Source organism: Heteronotia binoei, chromosome 6 (assembly GCF_032191835.1).
Source record: "Heteronotia binoei isolate CCM8104 ecotype False Entrance Well chromosome 6, APGP_CSIRO_Hbin_v1, whole genome shotgun sequence".
Lineage (NCBI taxonomy): Eukaryota > Metazoa > Chordata > Lepidosauria > Squamata > Gekkonidae > Heteronotia > Heteronotia binoei.
Genome location: NC_083228.1, coordinates 44147504 through 44174579, shown reverse-complemented (window position 1 = coordinate 44174579; position 27076 = coordinate 44147504). Strand labels below are relative to the sequence as shown.

The following is a 27076-nucleotide window of genomic DNA, read 5'->3' as shown; positions in this document are numbered from 1 at the left end:
TTGCCTTTCTCACCTCCTTCTGTTGTCTCCTCCTCTCATCAGAATCTAGATTGGCAGCTCCCAGGGAGCTCTTTCACTTATGTTACTTTGTGAAGGAACAGTTTTGCTGAACATGTGGACACTCTTTTGGAGTTTGGAGAGTGAGCATCACAACAAAATAGCTCCCATGAGGGCTGGATGTGAACCCTATGGGAAAATATTGGTTCCAAGGCAAGCATATGATCTGCCTATGATGACTTCTCCTTGTAGACAAAAAATGATGCCTCTTGTGGCCTTCTGAACTATCTTCTATTCCAGCGAGGCAGAGCAAAGCCATGATTGGTTCAGTGCTTTGGGGGAAGAGAAAATGGGCAACAGGAAACACAGTAGCAGCTGACCAGGGTTGCCAACATGCCTAGAAAAAAACAGTCCTGTCCCTGTAATAGAGGCTTAATGTGTAGAAATGGGTAGCTGAAGCTTTTTGTGGCATAGAAGTAAATAATGTCACATTAAGTCTCTGTTAAAGGCACACAACATGCTTTTCTGCAGGGAGCTGGCAAGCCTTCTAGGCACCATGGGACTTTTGGGCACCACACCGGGGGTCACAGCTATAAAGCACCGTGTTTCCTGATGAGGCTATAACATTAACAGCTATACAAACACATATGTTGGAACTCTGCCATACACAAAGTAATGACATGTCTATGTTATATGTCAGAGAAATCAAATAACAGATCTTGAAATTCTAGGAGATGCTCTCAGTTCTCATCTAAATGTAAGAAACAACAAAATATGATCTTTATTGTAAGTAGCACTGGCACAAACTACTTATTCTTTGCAGTCTTACGCAAAGCAAAAATAGAGCAACATTCAAGTATTTAAACTCTGAATTGGGTTGTTTGGCCTTTCTTGTACTGAATGTTCTCTTTTGTTTATGTTGGAAAATGCAAAGAGAAATTTACCGATTGTGAGCTGTCCTTGCTATTATCCCGGGATTTATTCTTTGCCAGTCTCTTCTTCTTCTTGTGCAACGGCCTTGACTCCAAGATCATCTCTTCTAGCTCAAAGGTGGGGTCGCAGTGCAGGCGGCCTTTCTGTTTTTAATCAGACCAAGATATTGCCTCAAAGCCATGCTATTTACAAGCCAGACAACTGCAGCAAACATACTGTACTAAATTTGTTTGCCTCAACAAATCCTTGGCTTTAATGCCACCGCTTCCTTCGTAAGCAACAGGGATTGGGGACAGAAGCAAATGTACCTGATGCTTTGACTTACATTAGGAACAAAGCCCGGCTCCACTTTCTTCTCACAGATCTCCTCCCAGTCCACGCTGGATAAGTAAGAGGAAGTCTGGATGTCAGCTAAGCTAGAAAAGCGATGCTCAGGGTTCACCGTCAAAAGCTGAAATTGCAAATGTTGTGGAAAAGTTTGTATTGACAAAACAGTATTGCTAGGGGGGAAATGGTTTTTACCCAGAACTCTGGGCTGACTAGTTTTGTGGCATAGTTGCTCCTTCTGTGTGACTCCCTCAGAACTAACAGCTGAAACAGGGAGGCTATACGGAGTGGCTGGATGATACAGCTGTTTCTCATACAATTGCTGCAGACCAAGTGGTGCCTTAACCATTTGTCCCTCATAATCACTGGTTCCCAGTGCTACATGTACTTTTTGAGACCCAGTCAGCAGAAAAAGAACTCGTGCCTTCAAGCTACCATAACAACCGGCCCTCTGTGAACTTATGCACACCCTGAGTGGGCATTCGTTTACTTCTAAGCATAATATACACTCAGCTACTTCAGGCGTAAGATATGGAGAAGTGGCTCATAAAGAAATATAATGTGGTTTTAAAAGCCTCAGGTAGCAGCTCAGAAAGATCATTTACAGGGCAATAAAAACAACTCCAGAAACAATAAATAAAACTTGCATTGTAAAAAGCATTACAGACATAGGCAGCTAATGGACCTGAAAAATATTAATTAAGTGGCTCCAGTCACATTAAAAACAGCCAAATATATCTGAATGCTTAACCATAGAGCCCTCTGCAGAGTTACACCTCCCTGCATGATGATCTTCTTAACCAGAAATGCCAGAGTCCTAAACCAGTGTCCTAAAACACAGTTAACTCATTCAGCTTCCTCTTCACAATTAGAAGAAACAAGTGGAGACCCATGATAATTGTGGGGAGCGATCTCCTCTTCCCCTTCAATTTTTCCCAGGCTCCCCTGCAGTCACTGGACCTACCACCTCCTTCTTACTCTTGGCAGCTCATTTGGAGCTGTTCTGGGTGGGCTTGCCAAGGCTTCCTTCCTCCCCTTCTGACTGTACCTGGGCCTGAAGCACTAGCTGGTGTGCTCCAGATCTGGAACAGTAGCCAGCATTCTCTGTCACAGTGGCTGCGTCTAAGCAGCTGCCAGTGGGACTCCTGAGCTATGTCACTGCAGCTGTGAAACCCAGTGTGGCTCCCCTGTCCCACTGCCGATCGCTGCAGCGAGTGTCAACCTAGTGTCCCAAGTGTGTAGAAAAATCTCTTTAGCCTCCACGTGGCCCTGACCCATGGATTTAAATATCCGCAGGTGGCTAATAGAATATAGATGTAGGTAGCTTTCAGTGTAATCCTAAACAGTTACACCTTTCTCAGCCCACTGAAGTCAATGGGCATAAAAGGGTAACGCTGACTAGGATTGTTCTATCAAGATTGTACAGACCAGATTTTTTAAAAAATAAATCTCTCTTCAAAATTCTGCATTGACATAAATTATACATTTGGACCCAATGCCGTTCTTTAGTATGAATGCTTGCTATTAGTTTCCATAGGCAATGCTTTGAAAGCTATGCTCCTGTAGAGGGCATTCACGCTCTTGCTGAGTCAGTTTCAATGGAATTGTTTCATAATGGAACTCTACTTCTGTAAATCAAACTTTCTTTATGTATATTGGTCACCAGATACTAATTTCTATTGAAGCAACCTGTGTGTATGTGTGTGATCATTTTTCAGAACTAAAGTTTTATTAAAAAATAACACAACAAATCATCAACACTGTGACATAGCACACAGCAAGGCAAATCCTTGCAACAAAAAGAATAATGCAACAAAAAGAATAATGTCTATCTCCATGCAGAAAACCCATAGAAAGTCCTATGGTTCTCTCCAACTTTGTTTCCAGGATACAGTTATTCCATCACACTAACCGCGCCATCCCAAGTAGTTACACACCCTTCTAACCCCACTGACTTCAGTGAACTTAGTAGGGGTGTGCATTTGGTTCGGCCGAACCAAATAAACCGCCGAATACCCCCTGATTCGGAAGTATACGGTGTCGTATACTTCCGAATCTAATTATAAGCCATTATACGGGAGCCGTATACGGCTTCCCGTATACTTCCGAATATTGACCGGAACTCAATGTATAAGGCGGAAAAGGACCTTCTGCAGTCTCAGAAGCTGCTTGCCTCCTTTCCCGCCTTTGGAGCTGCTTGCCTCCTTTCCCGTCGTTGGAAGCCTTTTCCCGCCTCTCCCATAGCCTTCCTGGGATCAGGGAGGGAGGGGGAGGGGGAGAGGAACCCCAGCAGTCAATCCAAAGCATGCATTTGCAAAATGCATTGCAAATGTATGCTTTGCAGGACTGTTGTGTAGCTGATGGCTGGGCTAATACCCCAGCCATCAGCAACATTATTGTTCTTTTGTTTACTTGGGTATACAAGTAAACACTGTTCTCTGGCCAATCACAGAGCAGTGGTATTTTTTAAAACTGCTCTGTGTAAGGCCAGAGAACCTTTTTAAGGAGTCTGCCTGGCTGGACTCCATTCCATTGCTGCTGTGTTGTTGTTGGTGTGAAAGAGAGATTGTGCTGCGCTGGCCCTTGGCCTCAGCTGCTGCTGCTCTCTCTCAACCTTGCTTGACCTGCCTGGAGAAGACATCTAAGGTAAGACAATCTTGGAGTTCTTGTTTTTATTTTAGTTAGGATAAAAGTAAAAAGACTTTTTAAGACTCAGAGTTGCTTTACTTATCCAGATTTGGGTGGGTAGCTTATTTGGGGTTAGGGTTAGGGGGTTCTGCTGGGGGTGGGGTGGTTGCCAATTTGCCTATATCTAACTTTAGTGAGGGGACTTTTAAAAGTGCAGTGTCCTTTTACTTTTCCTGATTTGGATGGCTTGGATTTCTTGGGGTTAGGGTGAAGGTTTTTTTGGGGGGGAGGGGTTGGTTAAGTTCCTGTATTGTTAAAAAGTTTTTTTACTGTTTTAAAAGGATTCTGTGTTTGATTTGTTGCTGCTGTGTTGTGCTGCTGTTGTTCCTTTTCTCTTCTGGTTCTTGAGGGGGAGGCTGTTTGGCCTAATTTTTATTGTTAAAAAGTTCAGTTTTTTGAGTTTGTTGGCCTCTTCTCGGATTTGTTTAGATCTGTTGCTGTTGTTTTGCATCCTGTCCTTTTGTCCCTTTTCCTGGTTCTGGTTTTGGGGTGTGTGTGTGTTAAAAGTTAAGCTTCTTACTGTCACGTTTTGGTTTTTTTTAATTACCTCTGGTTTGTGTGAGGGGGTTGGTGTGTGGGCTGTGTGGGGTGGATCATTTTCATGTTTTATAGAGCTATTTTTGGAGTCTGAAGGTTCCATGCAGTTTTGGGGGCTCTCCCTCAAACCCCCTGCCCCCCAGTAGCCTCTGATTATACCCTATTTTGCCATCGAGTTCAATGGCCCATAGGGTATAATGGTGGGATTGGGGGCACCCTCTTTGGGTTCCCCTGGAATGGGAACCCCTAGCCCAATTTTTTGGGGACTTGAGTTCATAGGGGAGAGTCCCCTGCAGGTCCCTTGAAAATTTGGGGGCTCTCCCTCAAACCCGCTCCCCTCCAGGAGGCTTCCAATATACTCTATTTTGCCATTGATTTCAATGGCCCATAGAGTATAATGGTGGGATAGGGGCACGCTCTTTGGATACCCCTGGAATGGGAACCCCTGGCCCAATCTTTTTGGGACTTGGGGGGTTCGTAGGGGAGAGTCCCCTGCAGGTCCCCTGCAAATTTGGGGGCTCTCCCTCAAACCCCCTCCCCTCCAGGCAACTTCCAATACACCCTATTTTGCCATTGATTTCAATGGCCCATAGGGTATAATTGGGCTGTATATTCAGAAATAGCCATTTATCTCCCATATATATGGCTATTCCGAATACCAGTATTCAGAAATATATGGTATTCTGAAAATTTGGCCCCCGTATATTTCCAAATCTAATTCCGAATTTTATTTTATTTTTCTGCACACCCCTAGAACTTAGTAGGGAGAGTTTCCACTTTGGACTGTGCTAAAAGTCTCCAAACTATTAATGCTCAAATGGGATTATTGTGGTAACTGGCCATTATTTTCAAGGTACTGGAGGCAATAATCTTTATCCAGAGATTTGTGCACACTCAAATATACACATTGCCTGTCTGATTCATTTCAATGGTGACCTGGTCTTCAGCTGCAGATCAATCCCCCCACCCCTGTTAAAGGACAACCTTTGCAGGTATGGGGACAGTGAGCTGGCATCAGAACTTTTCCACCTGTAAAATATGGATTAAAGAAATCATATTTTCTTACAGTTGTTTACATCACCCAATGAAAATGGAAAACCCTGTCAAAATTCCTTTAAGCTGATCAAGGTCCATCAATGTCTCCTAGTCATGGTGACCAAAGGGACCTTCCATAGACAGAGACAGCAAACCTCTGGATCGCTGTGCTAGAAGGGAGCATTATGGGAAGGCCTCCGCCTCTATACCTTGTTCATTTGGCACTCCAGGGCTACTGTGTGAAACAGCACGCTAAACTAGGTAGACCACTGGTCTGATCCACCAGGTGGTGCTTATGATCTTATGAACAATTAAACCTCACGTACTGAGATAAGAAACATCACTCTCTGAAGTTTTAACATGGGAACAGACTGTTATTAACAAACAAACAAAAGAACATTCAAATTATTTTATTTTGCTAACTAAAATATGATCACTCTATATCTTTGGCAATAAAGACTGGCTTGCTGTCATTACTTAGAAGGAAAAGGATCTGTTTTGATTAGCATTCTAAATTATGTTCTGAGCCAGCAAGGGAATGCACACACACTGGACTAGCAAATATCTAGGCAAGATCTGGGCAAAGGGGTGTTGAAAGCATTTAAAGCACCGTAATTGCATTCAGTACTGCATGCATCATTTGGCAACACTGCTTTTGATCCAAATGTTGAGACTGTAACCAAATATGCCCTCCTGCTCATAGGAAAAGTCCTTCCATTCACAGAAAGAAGCATCCATTCATGGAAGGGGTTTTTCCTTGACCAGAACTCCTTTCCAGAGTTGGAAGGGTACATTTGTGTCCAAATGTATGGTTTCGATAAGAGTCATCTCATTTGGAGACCAAACACAGATACATACAGAAAGCAATGTGCAGGCTACGGAGAGCATAGATTAAAATCTTTGCTGTTTCCACCTTAATCATCATACTGAAACTTATTTACCTTCCTTAATAATGCCACCATGTCTTTTGACCATGTTGTCATGTACTGGACGCTCACAGTGCTGAACAACTGAACCAAGGATTCTACAGGACTATTGGAATGGATGTCATAAGGCCTCTGAGAAAAAAAGAAAAGGAAATATTGGAATCTTCTGTGTTTTCCTCTGAGGTGCATTAAGAATAAAGCTGTCATTCAGATTGCTACAACTTAGAAATAAATACATGATACTATACCCATCCACGAAGGAGCTCATATGCCATCACTCCCAGTGACCACCAGTCAACTTCAAAGGAATAACCAGTTCCACCATTCAGAAAAGAATGAAATACTTCTGGAGCTAAAAGAGGAAGAAATTGATATATTTGCACCTACCACATTTGAACACCATAATATACCATCTTGCATTATACTAAGATTCAGATAGAAGCATTGAATATCTTTCACCAAGCTACATCTCATGCAGCTCTTCTGCAGCCTTCATGGAGGAAGCATTCTCCATTGAAGCAAGACTTAAAAAAAGGAATCATTAGACCCAGCCCACTGCAGCTTTATTTATTTAGTGCTATTGATGTACATGGGGATTTAAAGAGAATGAGAGCACAGACCCCTGCCCCAAACTGCACACAATTGAAAGTCTAAGTCTAGGAAGCCAACACATGGAAGAGAAGGTGGGGTTAAACAGAGGGAGAGCATGTGTTCATTCCAGTTGTATGTTCTTAGCTTAGTTCCTGTAGAGGATGGGGGCTAAAGGATTGTTCCAAAGGCAACAGAGCGGTTATAAAACCAGAAGAATTTATATACAGTTTGTTATATATACTGACTATATATATATATGACTGTTATATATACTGACTGTGAGTCATTATAGTCATACTAAACTTTAGTGCAGGGGCAGCCAAACTTGCTTAATGTAAGAGCCACATAGAATAAACATCAGATCTTTGAAAGCCACAAGACAGGAAGGAAGGCAAATAGATGGGGGGAGGGAAGGAGAGGTGGAAAAAAGCAACTTAAAATGCCTTCTCCAAGCTGGCTTGCAGGGTGGTAGGGGCGACAAGAGCCACACAATGTGTGTGAAAGAGCCACATGTTGATCCTGAGCCATAGTTTGGCCACCCCTGCTGTAGTGTTTGTTTTAAAAAAATCTGGTTCTTCAGCACTGAATATTCCATGATGGCCATTCTGGGGTATATATTTCTTCAAACTCTCACAGAAATCTAACAGTACATCCTAACGAAAACCATTTTTCTTGGGAACAAGCCCCACTGAATATGCTTGAGTAGGATTCTGAACAGCCTCCTTAAGGTTGCTTTCTTTTTACAGGAAATGAAGGAAGCAGAGAAGAGGCCACTCCCCTCTTCTCCAATTGGCAGACAAAAGCAGAAGTGGACAAAAGGATGGCATCCTCTCCATCTCCATATCTCAACCCTGCACCAGCTTTTGCCCTGTAGTGGGAAAGGGTAAACAAATAGCTGGTGCATTTTGCATAGGCAATAGGCCCAACTTAGGGGTTATGAAGGTCATTCTGCAGGCAGCCCATTTACACTGAAGTCCCAGGAAATCCTCTGTGGGAGTCTCCATCCATGCTCTCCTGAACCTATCCATCTATAGAAAAAGGTTGTGATGGACAACAAACACAAGAGTAACAAGAACAACAGAGGGATACTATATGCAAAGAAATTGGTGGGTAATTCCCACAGGCATTGTGTAGATTTTGGAAGCAGTTATTGTGTGTTTGCTAAGTTCATCCATTCAATGCTTCCTTTATGTATCAGCTCACACAGATGTTGTTCTTACTACAGAACCATCAATGTACATGGGACTTTATTTATTTAGAAACCTTGTTAGTCACCACTCTGCAAAATGCTCAAAATCATGTACAATAGAAATGTGCATTTGTCTGGAAATCATTGCCAGCTAAGCAAGCCTCCTTCAGCAGCTGAGACTGGCTTTTAGAATGGAGGTGGTGATGATAGTGGAAGGGCGCCCAGATTACTCCTGTAACAGTGTCTAGCAAACCTATGACAGCAAAAGTGAACCAAATATAAAAAACAAATATATACAGTTTTCAAACGTAACTAAAAAGAACAGCCTTTTTGGAATAAATGGAAAAATTAAAGCAACCCCCCCCCCCCCCCAATAATACTTTACACAAGTGATCTAAACAAGAAAAAAAAGGGATGAGTTTGCATTTCATTGGAGGGAGGGCAACAAAAGGGGGAGGGAAGGAAAAGGCAAATAATGATTGCCAACTTTCAAGTGGGGCCTGGAGACCTCCCAGAATTACAACTGATTTCCAGACTATAGAGATCATGTCCTCTGGAGAAAATGGCCACTTTAGAAGGAGGACTCTATGGCATCACATCCCCGCTGAGCCCCCTGCCCTCCGCAAACTCAATCCTCCCCTAGGCTCTGCCTCCTGAATCTCCAGGAATTTCCCAACCCCTAATTAGGAATAAGTGAGCCTTTGGATTAATACGCTCACACTGGCGCCCAAGGTTAAAAGCCTAGGGGTGCTCTTGGATCCTTCTTTAACAATGGAGGCCCAAGTAGCTGCTACTGCCAGGTAAGCCTTTTACCATCTGCGGATGGCAAAGCAGTTGGTCCCCTTTCTCGAACGCGACGACTTGGCAACAGTGATCCATGCTACGGTCACCTCGAGACTGGATTACTGTAATGCTTTCTACATGGGACTGCTCTTGTCCCAAATCCGGCGACTCCAGCTAGTGCAGAATGCTGCAGCCAGGCTGCTTATGGGAGTTCCTTTATGGGAACACATTCAGCCTGTGCTGAAAGCGCTGCACCGGCTACCGATAGTGTACCGGATTCGCTTCAAGGTGCTGGTTATTACCTTTAAAGCCCTATATGGCCAGGGTCCTGCATACCTTAGGGACCGGCTTTCCCTGCACATGCCCCAGCAAGCACTTCGGTCTGGGTCTCAAAACCTGTTGACAGTTCCCAGAGAAGCAAAACTCAAAACTACGAGAGGCAGGGCCTTTTCTGTTGCTGCCCCTAGCTGGTGGAATGTGTTGCCGGTGGAGGTTACGGCCCTGTGAGAGCTCTTACAGTTCCACAGAGCCTGCAAAACGGCATTCTTCCGCCAGGCATTTACATGAATGGTAACATCTGCAGCAATGGGACTGGCCCATAAGAACACCACCAATGGCCTACTTCACTGTGCTATGGCGATCCTGAGACCTCTGAGTATAGCTAACCACCAGAATTTAAATCGCTGCCTGAAATTATGATTGTAGGACATGCAATTGTTTTAAATTGCTTTTATGTTTTTATTGTTGTTTTATTGTATTGGTCACACTAATGTGTTTGTGTCGATCCTTGCTTTGTGAGCCACCCTGATCCTGCCTTTGGTGGGGAGGGTGGGATATAAATTAAATTGATTAAGAAATAAATAAATAAATAAATAAATAAATAAATAAATAAATAAATAAATAAATAAATACATACATACATACATACATACATACATACATACAATGTAGCTGGAAAAGGAAGATCACATCAACAGGATAGTGTGGCTTGTGTGTGTGAACCCTGCTTAGCTCCAGCTTTGCATGAGAAGGAGACAATACAGTGGAATTATTATGGAAATGGTTGCATGTTAATGACATTGTTTCAGCTAATGGAAGATTCTTGCTCACCCATGTAAGGCTTTGTCCCGGCTAAAGCAGTTGCTCTTTCACCATCGTGGACGATTGTTGCGATATTAAAATCTGTTAGGTGTGCATGGCCTTAAAACAAAAAATGAATTTAAGTGCACTAATCTTATGCAAGATTGTGGCTTACAATATGACCACATTAGTTAACAAAATATGTATACATAAACACATCTCCTTCACTTACATTTTTCATATGGATTAGAATATTTGCATTTCTAGGATAAAACACAGATTTTTACAGATAATGACAGTAAATTAAGGCACAAGGAAGGGGAAAAATGATCAGAACAGACCACATGTTTTTCTGCTTCTCTTTCTTTTGCCTCCCAAACAGCTATTTGATGGCTAAGTAAATGATCCATACATGGATGCTGCTGTCTGAGCTTGGGGTGGGGGGGGGGAAGAACTGAAAATACAAATCGTCCTGCCACTGACTGTAAATCATTGGAATCACACTTGAGAGAGTACATTCAAGTGTATTCAAATCGAAAGCTCACTCTGAAGTGATAAAATATGCCATCCTCTCTACTGGATTCTCAAAGAAGCATCTTATTACGGAATGAGTAAGGCCCAAACCACACACCTCAGACCCTCTAGATGCAAGTCGAGCCCTATTCCACATACAGCAGGGTGCAAGGGTGTGATTAAAGCAGCACAAGGTCACATGGGCAGGGTGAACCTTTTTGGCACATTAAATTGCATTTCTACCCCATTTTACTTGTGATTTAAAGACATAGATCTGTCACATATAAGTCTCTGACTGAATCCGCAAAGTTAGAATGCTGCTCTAAAACCAAATACCAAAGCCAAGAACAATGGCTTTTTGTTAGCTAATAAAAGGTATGACGTGGATTGTGTTCTTGCTTTTGGACTCTGAATCCACAAATCTTTGGATTATGGTGCTCCTGTAATCATTCACCTCCTACAGAAAATCCAGATGGGGAATGTTGACAATAGCACAACATCTAATAACACGCGGGTCCACATTCTCGCTCCTGGCTGCACAGCAAACACACTTCCAGTACTCTCATTAACTTGGGAGAACTCTAACCTAAATTGTGTCCTCTCTCAATATATTCATTTCAAGCTATAAGGTGGCTGATAACAGAATACTCATGTTAACAAACGCATCTCATTTAAAGTACAATTAAGTGTACCATGGCCCATTTATCTACTCTCTCAACACCCAGGGCTGGAAAAAAAGAAAATCCCACATGTGCTGCAACAAATCAAGGACCACTTTCAGAAGTCGCCTGCAGGAGGACTGCTTTTCAAGCCAAGATAAAAACTCCAGCCCAAAATAAACTGCTGACTTTTTCTTCAGGCCATTCTCTGTCTTCCATGTGTCTGTGCATGGATCACTGGCTTCTGTGATTCATGAACCCTTAATAGAGGCTAAATTCTGTTGTTGTTGTTCTTATATCTCTTGTGGAACAAACTAAATTGTAGATTCTTTGCAAGTGCCAATGAATATATTTGGTACTTTGATGTGACTTGGAGTCACCAGGAGTCAGGGGAATAGAAATCCCAAAGACTTTCCCACCCAGCTGTAGGGAAAGCTTTCCCAGTGGTATTCCCTCTCCTGTTTATGCATGCAAACTCCAGGGGAATACTGCTCTGTATATGTTTCAATTCTCAAAAACTCCTTCAAAGAGCTAAGGTACGCAACTGGATCCACATACAGTTGGATGTTGTGTACTCACACCTCATGGATTTCCTGTCTGGACCTATACACATAATGCTGGAGTTCCAGGACAGATGTTTCATTTGATCATAAAAATAGCTGTTAGGGAAGGGAGAAGGGCATCACGGATCAAAGCCTTGGTGCTTGGTGTGTGTGTGGGGGGTAAACTTCCACCTGCAAACTTTCTTGATTGAAAATGAGACTCTTTAAGCCCTTGTAGGGGAAAAGGAGAGTATTCTGACCATTTTCTGTTCTGACAATTGAAGCAAACAAGGGAAGAACATTTCTAACGGGGGGGGGGGGAGATTAAGCCTTCCCACCCCCGTGTTATGCCCCCAATCCATATCAGGGGACTGACTGCTTTTTGCAGCCAAACAACACATCTGGAGCTCCAAACACAGAACTCCTCCACACTGTGTTGTTTGCCCCAAAGCAGCAGCTTTGCAGTGTATGTTGAGTTCTATTGAAAGACAAGGAACGTTTTTGTTATTGCAGTGCACTGAAAAATCTCCTTCTGCAAACTGAAAAGTGAAGCCTCTGCTCATACGGAGATTCAGGAATGTATAAAAAGGCCTGCAGATTTGGAGAATCTTGCTTTTCCCCTGACATCTGTCAGAATTTCAAGAACATCTGTCACTTCCTGCCACTGACTACCCAGGCAGGTACACAGATGTTAAGGGGGAAAATGTGTAAATATGTCCTTTATACATTTTATATTAGAAAAGGACAATGGATGTCTCACAAAAGCTAGTTTTAGTTGCTTTTGCACGAAGCTGCACTTATCAAAACCTTTTCAGAATGAGTAATAGTAGCTACCAATCAATGTCAATTACCACTAATTCTTTTCTGCAATAAGCCGGGGAGGGGGGGCTGATGAACAGAATAAATTCACTTTCAAATCCCTTAACCTCGTGCGCATCATTCAAAAGCATAAAAATTGGAAGAAAAAGAACTGGAACATGTAAATGAATGTACAAGACAGAAAGCACAGAAAAGATTAGACTGTTCAGAGGCAACAGAAAATAATTAGGGTGGGGGGGTTTTTTTGTTCCTACCTTGTTCATCAAGGAGAATGTTGTCTGGTTTAACGTCTCTGGAAAGAAGCAAGCTTTTAAGTCAGATTTATAAGAAGAAGGCAACAATTTCTTATGACTGCATAATACAAAAAATACCCCAGGAAGCCGTAAAACAGTGGGGCTTTAGATAAAAGGAATATTTTTCCAGTACCATTAAACAAAATAGAGGTGTGACACTTGCATAACCTTCTCAAAGGAAAATTTCTATTCAAAGTGATAATCGAAAAACATGAAATAATGCCATTCTGTGAACACAACTCATAGTCAGATATCTTACATCTAAGTTTGGGCAAATGCAGGGTGATATTGGTAAATGGATCTCCAAGCACCCTTGGGTGGTAAATATCAAAAATGAGGACCCCCAGTTTGCACTATAATGGCTGGCAGGGGGAGTTAGTTCTTTTGCCTCTTGCTGTTTTCCTTCAACAGTCCCCTGGAAATGCTAGTTGCTCTCTTGGGGAAGCATACTAGTCAACTATACGTTTCCCCCTACAAGGTAAATATATGAGGTTGAGAAAATAGTGTTTATGGGGGGAGGGAGGATTAAACCCCCTCACCCATGGTTCCAGCTCACCAATAAAAAATACCCTGGAAATCCATTTATAGATTTCATCTCATAAGGAACACATCTCATAAGGAACACAGCTGTGCAAGATCAGACCAATGGTCTTATCTTATCCAATATCCTGCCTTACACAGTGGCCAACAAGATGCCTCTATCTTGTTTGATCCTCACATACTAGAGTAAATCTGAAAAAAAAACCCACTTTCAATGTAGAAGAAGAAGAATGTAGATTTATACCCCGCTCTTCTCTCTGAATCAGTCTCAGAACAGCTTACAATCTCCTTTATCTTCTTCCCCGCAACAGACACCCTGTGAGGTGAGTGGGGCTGAGAAAACTCTCACAGAAGCTGCCCTTTCAAGGACATCTCTGCGAGAGACATGGCTGACCCAAGGCCATTCCAGCAGCTGCAAGTGGAAGAGTTGGGAATCAAACCTGGTTCTCCCAGATAAGAGTCCACACACTTAACCACAACACCAAACTAGCTCTACAGAGCATCTTCAAACTTTCTACCAGTAAAGGCAACAGAGAATCGTTTGGTCTATGAGTTAATCTCCCTGACGCCCTAAGTGTAGCCACAGTACTTCGTAGCATGTGCAAATAACTTGCACCATTAACTTAAGCTCTAAAGAACTTTCATAAACACATGAACAGGCACTATGTGAAAGTGGTACACATAATCCCGAATCTGCAGCTGCGGCAACTTATCAGAGAAAATTTATCTAGTGGTAACTTTTCCCAGTTATGGGCTTTACCACACTCTTGTTTTCATCACTTGTGTGCCCATATTGTATCATTTTTTTTCTTTTCCTTGTGTTTTGCTCCCTCTACTGGTTGCTTCAATATTATTTCCCTACACTTTAAAGCTAAGGGAAACAAGCCAGAGACATAGCGATGTAACGTAGAAATGACCAGAATATGGAGCAAACACACAAGGAATAGAAACAAAAATAAAAGTGTGAAAAAGCCCTATAAATGATCAAGGCTCTCATGTTCACACTGGGGCAAAAATGTTTAGGAACTAAAAAGTCTGTGCCAATTACAAGTTCAGATTCATAGCTGGGATCACATGTAGCTGAAACCAGCTCAAAACCAATCCCTAACAATCAGACATCCAGAATGGTTTGTATAGCAATCTCAGTTTGCAGCAGCTGGAAGTAACAGATTGTGCCATTACCTGTGTATAATATGCTGACTGCGTAAATAATCTAAGGCTGAAGCCATCTCACAGATATAGAGTTTCACCGTTTCCTCTGTAAACTGCACGTTTTGCTGGAGATGATAACGAAGGTCACCACCCAGGAGTAAATCTACTACCATAAACATGTCTTCTTCATCCTGAAAAGAGTACCTGTGGAGAATAAGCAGAGATGAGTGAAGTATGACATAGCAAGTGAATAATGGGTTCATGAGATGGGGCTTTTCAAGAAGTGTCCCCATGATTATAGAACAACATCCACAGGGAGGTGCGCCTAGCCCCTTCACTTTCAGTCTTCATTCAGGAGGCAGACAGAATTTCCTGGCAGCCCTGAATTGTGAGTTTAATTTTTTAAAATGTATTTTACATATTTTATATACATTATAAGTCTCCTTGAGTTCTCTAAGTCAGAAAAGCAGCTAATAAATGTTAACAACGACAATGACATCCCCAAATACAAGAACTCTTTCATTTGTATATGATCTGCATAAAAATTCCTTTGAAATGCAAATCGTTTCCTTTAAATACTCTATCTGGATTCTTTTTGCCCATTGCATATTTATTCTAGGTTCATCCAATTGGGTTACGTCATTTTGTTTTGCAATGCTCCCTCTACCCCATTTGGATACTGAACAAGGAGCAGATGTCCTGGTTAATTTTACTTTGCTTGCACAATCCCCCATTTCTATATCTGGAACAGTCACATGGTCCCTGGAATGTGATCATTATACAGTCATTTTTCCAGACATAATCAATAAAGGACTGGAATATCAAGCAGCCTGTCTGATCTCATTATCAAAGGGAAACTAGTGCCATCAGTTCTTAATGACTCACTGGCAAGAAAGTGTTAGCCTGTATAGTGGCTAACCCTACTTTTTATGCAGAAGTACAGAACCTGCAAGATTGGTCCCACATACTAACAATAACAGGACTCAACAGATCAGAGACTCATATTGGAATCAGACAAAATTGCCTATGGCAGAAGTTTTCAGTCTTTCATATATAATATCCCACCAATAACTCTTATCAAAGGACTGATCCGAGAACCTGGATCCTATCATGATAGAAACAAAAAGCCCAATTAAAAACAAAAAAACAAGACAGACATATAGTTCGAGGCTTTCTGTTATTATCACTAGCACACCAAAAGATCACAGATGGATAATCCATGGCAAATAGAGTTCGCAGGAGACAGCACATCATACTTGCAGGTAGACATGGAGACTGAAGAACAGTGAATTCTTAGATCCAGGTGGACAACCATGTTGGTCTGAAGCAGTAGAACGGATTTTTTTTAGTCCAGTGACACCTTTAAGACCTTGAAAGTTTATTCAAGGTGTGAGTTTTTGTTTGCATGCAAACTTCTTCAGATATACAGAAATGGAAGCCGACAGCTGATAGATAAGATAGATGATGATTGATAGATAGACAGACAGACAGATATAGATATATGTATAGGCATATACCTTAACTTCTATTTCTGTGTATCTGAAGAGTGTGTATTCACACAAAAGCTCATACCTTGAATAAACTTTTGTTGGTCTTGTAGGTGCCACTGGACTACAAAAGTAGACTCTGAGTAGCCTTACATCCCAGCTAAACTATGCATATCATTGGTTGAAGTCTATGGAACCAGGGGGCTGGGAGTGGGAATGGGATGAGGGATAATTGAGCAAAATCCTTGAGCAACCACTGCTTATTTTTAGACTAGTTAAAAACACTAATTGCTATTCCAAAATGCATGGTGTGCTTTCTTGCCAGAAAGTGTATCATTAATACCTGGCTTCAGAGGTTTCTTTCCTTTCCCTCATGCCTACAGAAGGCTTTACAGGAGAATGTTGGCTGGGTGTCAAAGAACCCACTGACATGCCTTCAAATGTACTGAGTGCCTCTCAGCATCTTCTCAATGGCTGGCTGCTCCACCATCCTGCTGGCAATGGTGAAATCCAGGCAACATCCTAATAGCTGTAGGTGGATTATCATCATCTATTTTTTTTGCAGCAGGAACTCCTTTACATATTAGGTTAGACCCCCCCTGATATAGCCAATTCTTTAAGAGTTTACAGAGTTCTTCTTACAGAACATACTGTAGGCTCTTAGAGGATTGGCTACATCAGGGGGGTGGGAACCTAATATGCAAAGGAGTTCCTGCTACGAAAAAAAGCCGTCATCTATACTAAGCACCCAGCACTCCCAAACAGAGTCTATTTTAAAGCCTGAGTGAATCCCTATATATGGCCACCTTCCTTTTTTTCTGTTTTGCAAATGTCTTCTGCTCCTTTCATTTTGCTCAGAGTGCCTGGGATACTGATAATCAGCTACTGACTAGGGACGAACATTTGCATAATAACAAATAAATATACAGCATGAGTCTTGGACATTATTTAACATACAGCAATAATTGCCTGCAATAACTGCTAGTGTATGCAACTATCAAAATAAGAATGTCTGAGCAGGTCTGCTTCTGATATAAATGTTATTCATACAGGAAAACTGCCCGAAGTTCCTGCAGAATAGAGTCATCCTGATTGGTTCTGACGTTGGCATCATTTTACCTTTGCTTGCCTGGTTAGCATTCCACACAGGATACTTACAAGAGCTTTTAACAGCATGGGCTACAACTTACCTCCCCTTGAAATAGCCTGTTGAAGAGTTCTGAAGAACTTGAAAGCTTGCATGCTACTTTGTTATTCTGGTTGGTCCTAATAAAAGGTAGTACCTGGCATTTGTTTTTTAGATTTAGCTTTGGACTGACCTGAAACCTTTTTCTACATTGGAAATAATCAAATTTAGCTGATGAAGAGGATAGTTCAGTTGGGGTGGGGGAGAGAACCTGAGAAAACCTTCTACATGTGTTCTCCCCAAATGTGGGTTAATTTGGCTTCCACTGACTCTTTTGCCCTCTGCACCAACTAAAATTAGTCTTAAAATAGGTACCACCACATTTTCCCTCTTCCAAGGAACTTGTGAAATCCATTTGGTACTAGAGATATATTTATCAGCTACTGGGTTTTACAGCTTCCACTTCCCAGAAGGCTAAAGGTACCACATGACACCAGCACCATATTATCTTGACACATCTGCTCAGCTTTCTACACAGGATGCTCACAAGATGTTCTGAAATATCTCCCCTGTCCGTACCACCTTTAAAACATCCAGCCTCATAAAGAGTTCTGGTGAATGTGAGAGCTTGCACCATTTCTGAGTTATTTTGGCTGTTCTTAATAAAAAGGTATTAAGTGGTTTTTAGTTTTGGATTATGCTTTGGATCAATTCCTTTACCTGCAACCTCTATGCTGACTGGCTTTTCTATGAGCTCTCTGTTAATCATTATACCATCCCAATGGATTTGAGAAGGCTTTCTGATTTTATATAGCCATGGCTTTTCTTAGCATGTGCTACTTAATTATCTGGGATGTGCTATTTAATAATTACCTGCTGGGCTTTGCTCATAACAGATGGCAGAAGTGCACAAACCAGAGGGCCAAAAGCAAAAGCCAAATCTTTGTCTCTCATCCAGGACAGGTAGCTCATGAATAGAGGTGGACTGTTAGGCTTCATCTTCTCCCAACAGTCTAAGCACACACACAGGCACGCACCAAACCAGAAGTGGGGTTTGGACAAATTCATGGGGGATAGTTCTATCAGTGTTACGGGCCATGGTGTCTAAAGGGAATCTCCACAGTCAGAGGCAATAAGCCTCTGAATACCAGTGCCAAGAGGCAACATCAGGAGAAGTCCTTGGCCTCTATGCCCTGTTGCTGTCAGTCCAGAGGAAGTGATTGGCCACTGGGAGAGACAAGTTGCTGGACTAGATGGACGGCTGGTCTGACCTAGTGGAGCTGTTCTTATGTTCTTCAATGATGTGATCTGTCAATAATAAAGAACTGTCAGATCATCCACATGAGAGAAATCTTGTTTTGAGCCAGCTTTTTTTTCTTTTTAACACCTCATCCTTTCTGTTGCTAATAAACATTGGAACTGATGGATTTACACTCCTATGCATCTGATGAACAGCCTCATGGAAACTTAATGCTGAAATAAATTTTGTTAGTCTCAAAGGTGCCACTGGAGTCCAGTTATATTTTGGGTGACCTTGAACCACTGTCTTTCAGACTAATTTGCCTCATAGGGTAATGAGAGGGCAAGGTGGAGGAAGGGAGAACCATTCACCCAACCCCTGAGCTCCTTGGGAGGATGTGGCAGAATCCAAATGCAGCAGACAGATCAAGACAGAGCCCAGGGAAAGGGGACAACTCCCAAACATGCCAGTCCATTATTTCTATTCTGCCCAAGGTGCAAGTGAGAATTTATTGTCACATAAATCAGCTTTTCTCTATCTGCCTTAAATATAGGAGACAGATTTGATTGAGTAAAGGGTACAATCCCAAATGGGTAGAAACAAAAAAGTAATGGGCAGAAAGGTGTCCCATAAACATAAACAACAAGCAACTTTCCCTCAAATCTGAGCTATAATGATAAAAATAAATGTTAATGAACAAAATGAACTGATAATGAAGGGAGTGAAACATTCCAATGTTCTTTGGCTTTTGACCTGTGAAGTCCTGCTGTAACTCAAATACCCCCAGAGATGCTGCTACTGTGGAACAGGGAACCTCAAGGAAGATCACAAGGGGGGAATTGGAATTCTGATCTGAGAGGAGAAGTAAGCAAAAATTGTACCCTCTTGTGTGCATGGCAATAATTGGTGGACCAGGATCCAATCCCTAGACTAGGCTGTTTCACAAACCGGCTTGACTCTTACCCTAACGATGAGTGTCAACAAATGGAACAGAAACAAACAAAAAATGTAAACTGGAAAAGAAGATATTCACCAGAGATTCACCAAGAAGACATGCTCAATTTCCTGCAAGATCTCTAGTTCTCGGAACACATTCCGAACCTCATCTCTTTCAATGCATTGCTGTTTGTTCATGTACTTCATAGCATACATCTTTTCTGTATCCCTCTTTTGTACGATGCACACCTTAATAAAAGGAAAAAGTAAACTGGGTTATAATTAGATGCTCTTATTTGCATTATTAATCCAGCTCTTGCAATGACATTTCAAGACTAAAGCCAGATTGACAGAAGCATTTCCAACCCATTTTCTGCTGCTGGTGTGCACATGAGAAAAATGGGAAGGCATGTATCAGATTTCTGACATGTAAAAAATCAATGCATTAGGGTCTTTGAGCCACAAGAAAAAGCAGGATATAAACAAACAAACGAATAAATAAATGTCAGGTTTCTGAACTGATTAACAACCTTTCAAGGTTGATTTACAATTGCATTTCAATCATCCTGTGTTTTACAATGCGAGGTCTTAAGTTTGTTGCCTTCAGCCCACAGTAAGGTAGATGACTTCAACTGCCTCTGTGTACCAGAGTCACACATTTTGCATGCTACTGCTAACCATCCTATAAACTTCAGTTTCCAGCAGTGTGCAAATGCCCTATTGGGCATGTGCGGGTAGCTGCTCACAACCAGTTTGTTGTGGGTAACAGAGACTAAAAGCAGCAAGTGCAAGAAGCTACCACCAACAGTGTTCACCTTTGATAAGAGATACTTGGCAATCTAGTCAAACTCTGTGAACACTGTTGGCTACAGTACTCTGCAGAATCCAGTCCATTATAGTTCACAAAATTATCTAACTAAAATTCTGGAGGGAAATGAATTCCAAGTACATCCCTTGTCAGATATCTGAATAGAATCAGTCAGTATTTCAAATGCCATCCCAACGTTTAGACAATTCATGGAACGAATTGGGTATCCATGGTCAACTATGTCTGTTTTCCAAATAAATCTTGACTCTACATATGAAAGAAACATCCTGCTTGCACTGAGATTCTGTGAGTTTCTAAATTAACTGAAGAAAATAATGAGTTAAATGGTGACAGCCTTTTAAATTGGGTTATAGCTCCAACTGGTTTTGCTTCCTGTTATTCAGCAATGTGTATTTATTTTGCCACTGCTTGTACACTTTAGGGATTTCTAACTTTGAATGTGAATTACAATTTAAATTCTAACTTTGAATTTTAATTACATTTGTAAATTATCTTTGATATTTGTGGAAATGGTACAGATATAGACTGAATTTGGATCCGACCACCAGATTTAAAGATCTGAACATGTTAGCCCTATACTGGACTTTGTGATGGGGCCAACAGACCCCCTTAGCCCTGTGGCATGGTGGGCAATGGATCTCATGAGGAGTGAAGAGGGGATTTCAGGGACAAAAAGGGACTCAGGACCCCATTCTACAAGTAGCACCAGACAGGTGCTTTCCAGTGCAACCCTAATTAGAGTTAAATCTTTCTATTGAACTCAGTGGGTTTAGAAGGGTGTTAACTCTGATCAGGAGGGAAGTATACTGGGGACACGAGTAGGCCCTTGAGTGCAAGTTGCAAAGCACTTTCTCCACACCATTTCCATTAACTAAAGTAAGATTGGCACAGGATGGGAACACCAAACTCAGGAAAGAGGTATGTGGTAGGTTTGCCTCTCTTTTGTCTGCCAGTCCCGATGCCTGAAGAACTCCCCTGCAATGTACATCTTATATGTGGAAAGATTTTAAATCGGTACCAGTGACATCTAGCTAATCTCCACACATACATCAGCTTTCATACTAGATAACTTCCCGAGTACATTCAGCAAAAATGTCTGTTCCTATTAGCCAATTAATACGATTAGTGTTCAGACAAGAGGAGTCAAGATGTGCTGCCCTTGAGAGACCTCTTCTGGCAACAGACCTGACATCAGCAGTTGCTGATCTCAGGAAGTTAATTGCCATTATTTTCCCAACTCTCTGCTGAGAACTGAAAACTGTTGGATATTCCTCATTATATTTCCTAACAAACTTTTAAAAAAACTTTGATGTGTGTTTTACATCTTCCTCAGCTTCCTTTGAGAACTAATGAAACACTTAATTACGAAGTAACTATTTGGAAATGAGTTGATGAAAAATCTACATCTGGCACAATTACATCCATCTTCCTTTAATTAGCAGATTTGCTTACGCTTATAAAGCTGTGCATGCGACTAAAAATTAAATCTGACAGTTCGCTTCCTACAAGTCCCTCATCAAGAACAGCAGGCGGAATGTGACCTTAAGGCGGCTTTGGATGAATTGTTAGAAAACACTGTTACACCTCTTAGAGCAGACAATCATAATGGGCCTTGAGCAAGCAGGACAGAGCAAAGAGCACAACCTTTCATCATTAGAAACAAACTGAAAATTGCTAGCAACGTATAATGCGAGACCATCATGGAAGGCATTAGAAGCAGAAAAAAACAAATATAATGGATAGTTATCATGAGCTGGGTAAAAACATCCCAATTAGAGAGGCACAAATGGAAATCATGAGAATTATACTTTCTTGTTGGCCAAGATAGCTCCCATTAAACTCAATGATTTACATAAATAGTCATGTATGCATAGTCAGCAAAGCCTCAGGTATCACAAATTAAGCACAGCCCTAGGGGAGAAGCAGCAGCTGAGTGCAGAACTAATGTTTTGCATATATCAAGTCTTCAGTTAACAAAGCAGAGTTACATACTTCTAAGCCTATTGACTTCAATGGCCTTAGAAGGGTGTAACTCCACTTGGGATGGTGTTGTGAATTACTGGCATTTTCAGTTAAAAAAACATAACTGGTGGTGTCTGGAGGATCACTGAAAGTCAAAGTAAGCAAACTTTGTCTGATTCAGTACTAAACTAGGCAGCCAAAACCTGATTCAGCTCCCTAATAAACAGCTAGTGGGACAACCTTCTCCCTGTATCATTGGTCTTGCTCTCTCTCCCCCTCAGCTCTGTGGCCAACCTTCCTTTCACCATGCAGCTCAAAGAACATGTGAATTGGCAGTCCACAATCAAACAGAGGTCATGTTTACATGATTTTGCAATCAGGGGAGGAAACTGCAAAAACAAAGGCTTCTGGGTAAGTGGGCATGTTTGTGGTGGAGAACCAACTCCACACATTCTTGGAGGGGGATGGAAAAGTAAAGTTTTATCTCACCAGCCTTCTAGAGTTCTTTGAGAAAGCGAACAAACATTTAGATAACAGTGATCTGGTAGACATCATGTACCTGGACTCCCAAAAGGCTTTTTGACAAGGTACCTCACCAAAGACTCCTGAGAAAGCTTTAGCAGTCATGGGACAAAGGTTAAATGTTTGGAAGTAGGGACCAGGAATAAATGGACAGTTCTTGCAATAGAAAGAAGTGAGCAGTGGGGTCCCACAAGGATCATTTTTAGGATGGCCAAGTTTGTGGATGATATATCAAATAATTCAGGATATGAAAACAAAGGCAGACTGTGAAGAGCCATATTTCTCTAAATTCAGTGAGTAGGCAAGAACACAGAAAATGAAATTCAGTGAGGTAAGCAAAAGGAACAGTGGTACCTGACATTTAACTAATCTCAGCTAAATACATAAAAAGTGTTATCCGCTATTGAACTTCAACTATTGTTCATAAAAAGCTCTGTCCACTGTTGAGCTTCAACCTGACAAGACTTTAGAGGAGGGGCCATGAAAATGACATAGTTCAGGGTCAGCAGACATGCTTTTCAGGCTGAAGGTCTCCAGTTAAAGAACAGGTGGCTCGAGATGTGAAAGACCTTTACCTGAGGCCCTGGAGAGTTGTTGCTGGTCCTAGCTTGATGAACCAACAGTCTGATTTGGTAAAAGACAGTTTCACGTGGTCGTATGACCCTAGAACTTGTGGTCTGATTGTACTAGTGCTCATACAAGATTGTTCTCTGAATCTCCTTCTATGGCCTTCTAGAAGCATGAGAATCTGGGCAATGAAATATTGACTAAAGTATAAGCACAACTACCACAAAGGGAAGGGGATTCTCTCTCACAAAAATGTCTTTCTGTTTGACTTAAATACAACGGGAAAGGATGTGATTCAAAGTAATTGGGATGCAGTACTAAAGACTGCCAGTCTGCATAGTAAGTATGGATGCTGTAAATATTTCATACTGTGTAATGGTTGCTTTAGGTTTACGGTTATCAGAGAAAGAAAGGATGTATCACTGGAGAGTCGGAAAAATGGTCATTACTTTCATGAGGAAAATGCTAATGGACATTTTCCTCTTACTTCTCCAGCATCTAGTATCTTATTTTGTACAGAAATCTCCCTCAAATAATAAACTTAGAAAACCCTCTGTCATATGCAGGCATAATTGAGAGTACACAGGCAGAGTTAATCAGCTGCTGTTTCTGTTTATGATCCTGTGTATGATAGAAAGAATACAGTGCTGAGTTCCCTGGAGGGTCAGCCACTGCCAACTGATTTGTGCACATCTGCCTTTGTTTTTATTAAGTTAAAGGCATAAAGGGGTTGGGAAATTACTTTAACCATTCGTGTAACCTCGTTTAACAGACTCTGGTCAATGCCAGTATCTTGTATCATCCTGCTGTTTTCAACAGAAATTAGATCAACCAATTCTCACTCTGGTCCAATATTTATTTTACTGACCTGACTAGGGGAGGGGGAGAGGAGATCAGTAAGGATAATTTTGAGTTCTTTGTCACTGTTGCTCCTACTCCAACCCCCCTCCTTTTTGACTTCAGTTCAGCCTAGTGTGAACGGAACACAATTCCTATCCACACAAAAATAAAGGATCACAGCGTTTTCCGCTCCCTTGCCCTGAATCTGCCTCATAAAATGAATGCATTTTCCAACATTATTTGCACCTCAATAAATCAGCAATACCTACTGTCTGCACCTATATTACACATACATGTGATGCCTGCCACATACAGAAACAGTTTCTTTGAAAGCTCTATACTATGCGTGCCGCAAACAAACACATCTCCAAAACCCACAGCGAAAAGCAGAGAACCCAAGCAGTTCACAAGGACACAAACTAATATAAAGAAAAGTGAAACAGGGACCATGAAAGAAGTCATTCAAGCATTCTGAAACACTTCAAACATACTTGCAGTCCTTATGCAGAGTTTGTGGTGGAAAGGGCCATCAAGGTGCAGCTGACTCATGGTGACCCCTCATGGGGTTCTCAAAGCAAGAGATGTTCAGAGGTGGTTTGCCATTGCCTGCTTCTGTGTAGCAACTCTGCCTTTCCTTGGCAGTCTTCCATCCAAGTACCAAACAGAGTTGACCCTACTAAGTTTCTAAAATCTGAGAAGACTGGGCTTGCCTGGGCCATCCATTTAAGGGCTGCAGAGTTACTCTGGTGTGAGTTCAATGAAATCAGCATGGTCTAGTGCAGAGGTGGCCAAATACCAGATGTCTGAGAGCCACAAGAAAGGAAGGAAGGAAGGCAGGCAAATAGATGGGAGAGTGAGAGGTGGAAAGCAAGCAATTTTAACTTTAAATGCATTCTCCAAGCCACTGGGGCTGGCTTGACTTGGAGAAATGATTTAAAGAGACAAATGCCTTCTCCAAGCTGGCCAATGGGGCAGTAGGGGGTTCAAAAACCACACCATATGTGTGAAAGAGCCACATGTGGCTCCCAAGCCACAGTCTGGTCACTCCTGGTCTAGTGGTTAGTGTATCAAACTAGGTTCTGATTGCTCCAGGTCTGAATCCCTTCTCTGTCTACTCTGAGTGACCTTCAGGCAGTTATTCTCTCTCAGCCTAGCCTACCTCACAGTGTTGCTGCTGTAAAGATAAAGTGGTGAATGATGTACATTGTGTTGGGGAAGAAAAGCAAGCTATAAAAATCAATGGGCTTAGATTGGAGTAACTCTGCATAGGGGGGCACTCTTAACTTCCAGTACTCTTGAGCTTCCATTCCAGAAAATAAGTAGGTTGAGTATCTTAACTAGCCCTTGTAGTGCTCTGGGTCAGCAAGCTTAGTGGAAATGTCATGCTGGAAGACAGGTTAGTGCTGGGGCTGCACGCTTCAATGGAATTAATCAGCAGATAAATCAGCCACAAACTGGGTTGATTAATCTGTGTGTGATACTTTTAATTAACTGGAAGAGTGAAGGGTATACTTGTATATGTTTGGAGGTTATTAATTACTACTTGTATATGTTTGGAGGTTATTAATTACTAAAATAGGATCTTTAAATAAACACTAAAGATGGCCTGTCCCTCAGTAAGGACAGATTTTACTCATTCAGTTGAGCTCATTCAATATCCTTAAAAGGATACTTACTCAGTGCTTGGCTAATATATGCAAATCTATTTTAATATACTTGTTTGGTTGAAAGACAGATGATTAATCCATGAAAAACTATCTGAGAGACAGTCCAAGGTGATGACCTAACCTCAGGAACAGTATATGTGTCACTGTGCTCCCTGATGTCTGGCTCTTGAGACTGAGATGGATCATGTGGGTCAAACCTGCTGGAAAATCACTTGGTTTAAATGTGGAACCACAGCAAGCTCTGATCTTAACTGCAGAAGGGATGACAGTGGAGTTCCTAATCTCTGCTACTCCATTTGTGTCCTCCCACCCACAACCTTTCTCCTGAAGCCCTTTTCTTCTCTGCCAAACACTCGTACTGGAAATCACCTCAGATGGAAGGGGGGAATAAAGGAGGGAGAGGCAGCTGGAAAGTAATGCCCCTAGTCATCCATCCCTGTTTGCAGAGCTTTTATGTTGTTGAAAAAGCTCAGCAGGAAATCTTTTGCATATTAGGCCACATCCTCTGATGCCAAGCCAGCCGGAACGGCTTTCCTATGCATTCCAGCTCAAAAAAAGCCCTGCCTGTTTGTGTTAAAATTTAATCTACACTTTCTTTTTCTACATGACTTCCACACAGCAATGAGTCTTCATGTAGCTCTTGTTGCCACCATAAATGCAGAGACATTGGCTGTTTCTACACTTGACAGAAGATCCTCTCTCAGTGCACATTTAAAATGTTTATCTACATTGCATACTGCTGTCACTTCTGTCTTGCTTTGCATTATCTTAAATCGTCTACACTTATTGTCTTGAATTGGCAACGAAAGCGGTTTCTCCCCAGAGTTGCTCCTCACTTTACAAGAGTATTTTTGAACAGGAGTTTTCTGCAGGCAGATTCAATGTTCATAAAATCAGAATCAACTCTGAATGCAGAAAAAGCCATTGACAGAACAATGGAACATCACACAGCAGTTTTCCATGCACTTTCTTTGCCTCAGGCCCCTCGTATCTGCCATTCCCCCCCACTACCACAACTGGTTGTTAATGCACTATAATGCAATGTTAATTGCTAATGCATTATAGCACAACAACATTATAATGAACTATTGGCAGAATCTATTTGTTCATCTGGATTTTCAGCATTCAACATTTCCCTTTTTATCTGTGGAACAAAAAGGACTTGAGTGACTTTTTCTTTTAATGACAAGCAGGGATTCTGAGAAACTAATAGGTTATGGCAATAGATCATCTTACATCTAATAGTCAAGTGCAGGCCCATCTGTGGAAACTTAAATCTGAGGATTGGGTTCACAA

The 27076-nt window shown here is 41.6% G+C and overlaps 1 protein-coding gene across 1 annotated transcript in view; it reads right to left on the bottom strand.

Annotated features, from left to right (window-relative positions):
* STK32C (serine/threonine kinase 32C) overlaps positions 1-27076 on the bottom strand; it is a 225983-nt gene that overhangs the window by 5113 nt on the left and 193794 nt on the right. Inside the window, exons 3-10 of the mRNA XM_060241388.1 lie at positions 19491-19642; positions 14635-14808; positions 12874-12911; positions 10117-10206; positions 6692-6795; positions 6459-6575; positions 1256-1381; positions 942-1073 (exon numbers count right to left, since the gene is read on the bottom strand). Of these exons, the coding sequence (XP_060097371.1) occupies positions 942-1073; positions 1256-1381; positions 6459-6575; positions 6692-6795; positions 10117-10206; positions 12874-12911; positions 14635-14808; positions 19491-19642 (933 nt within the window). The remainder of the gene's footprint in view (positions 1-941; positions 1074-1255; positions 1382-6458; positions 6576-6691; positions 6796-10116; positions 10207-12873; positions 12912-14634; positions 14809-19490; positions 19643-27076) is intronic.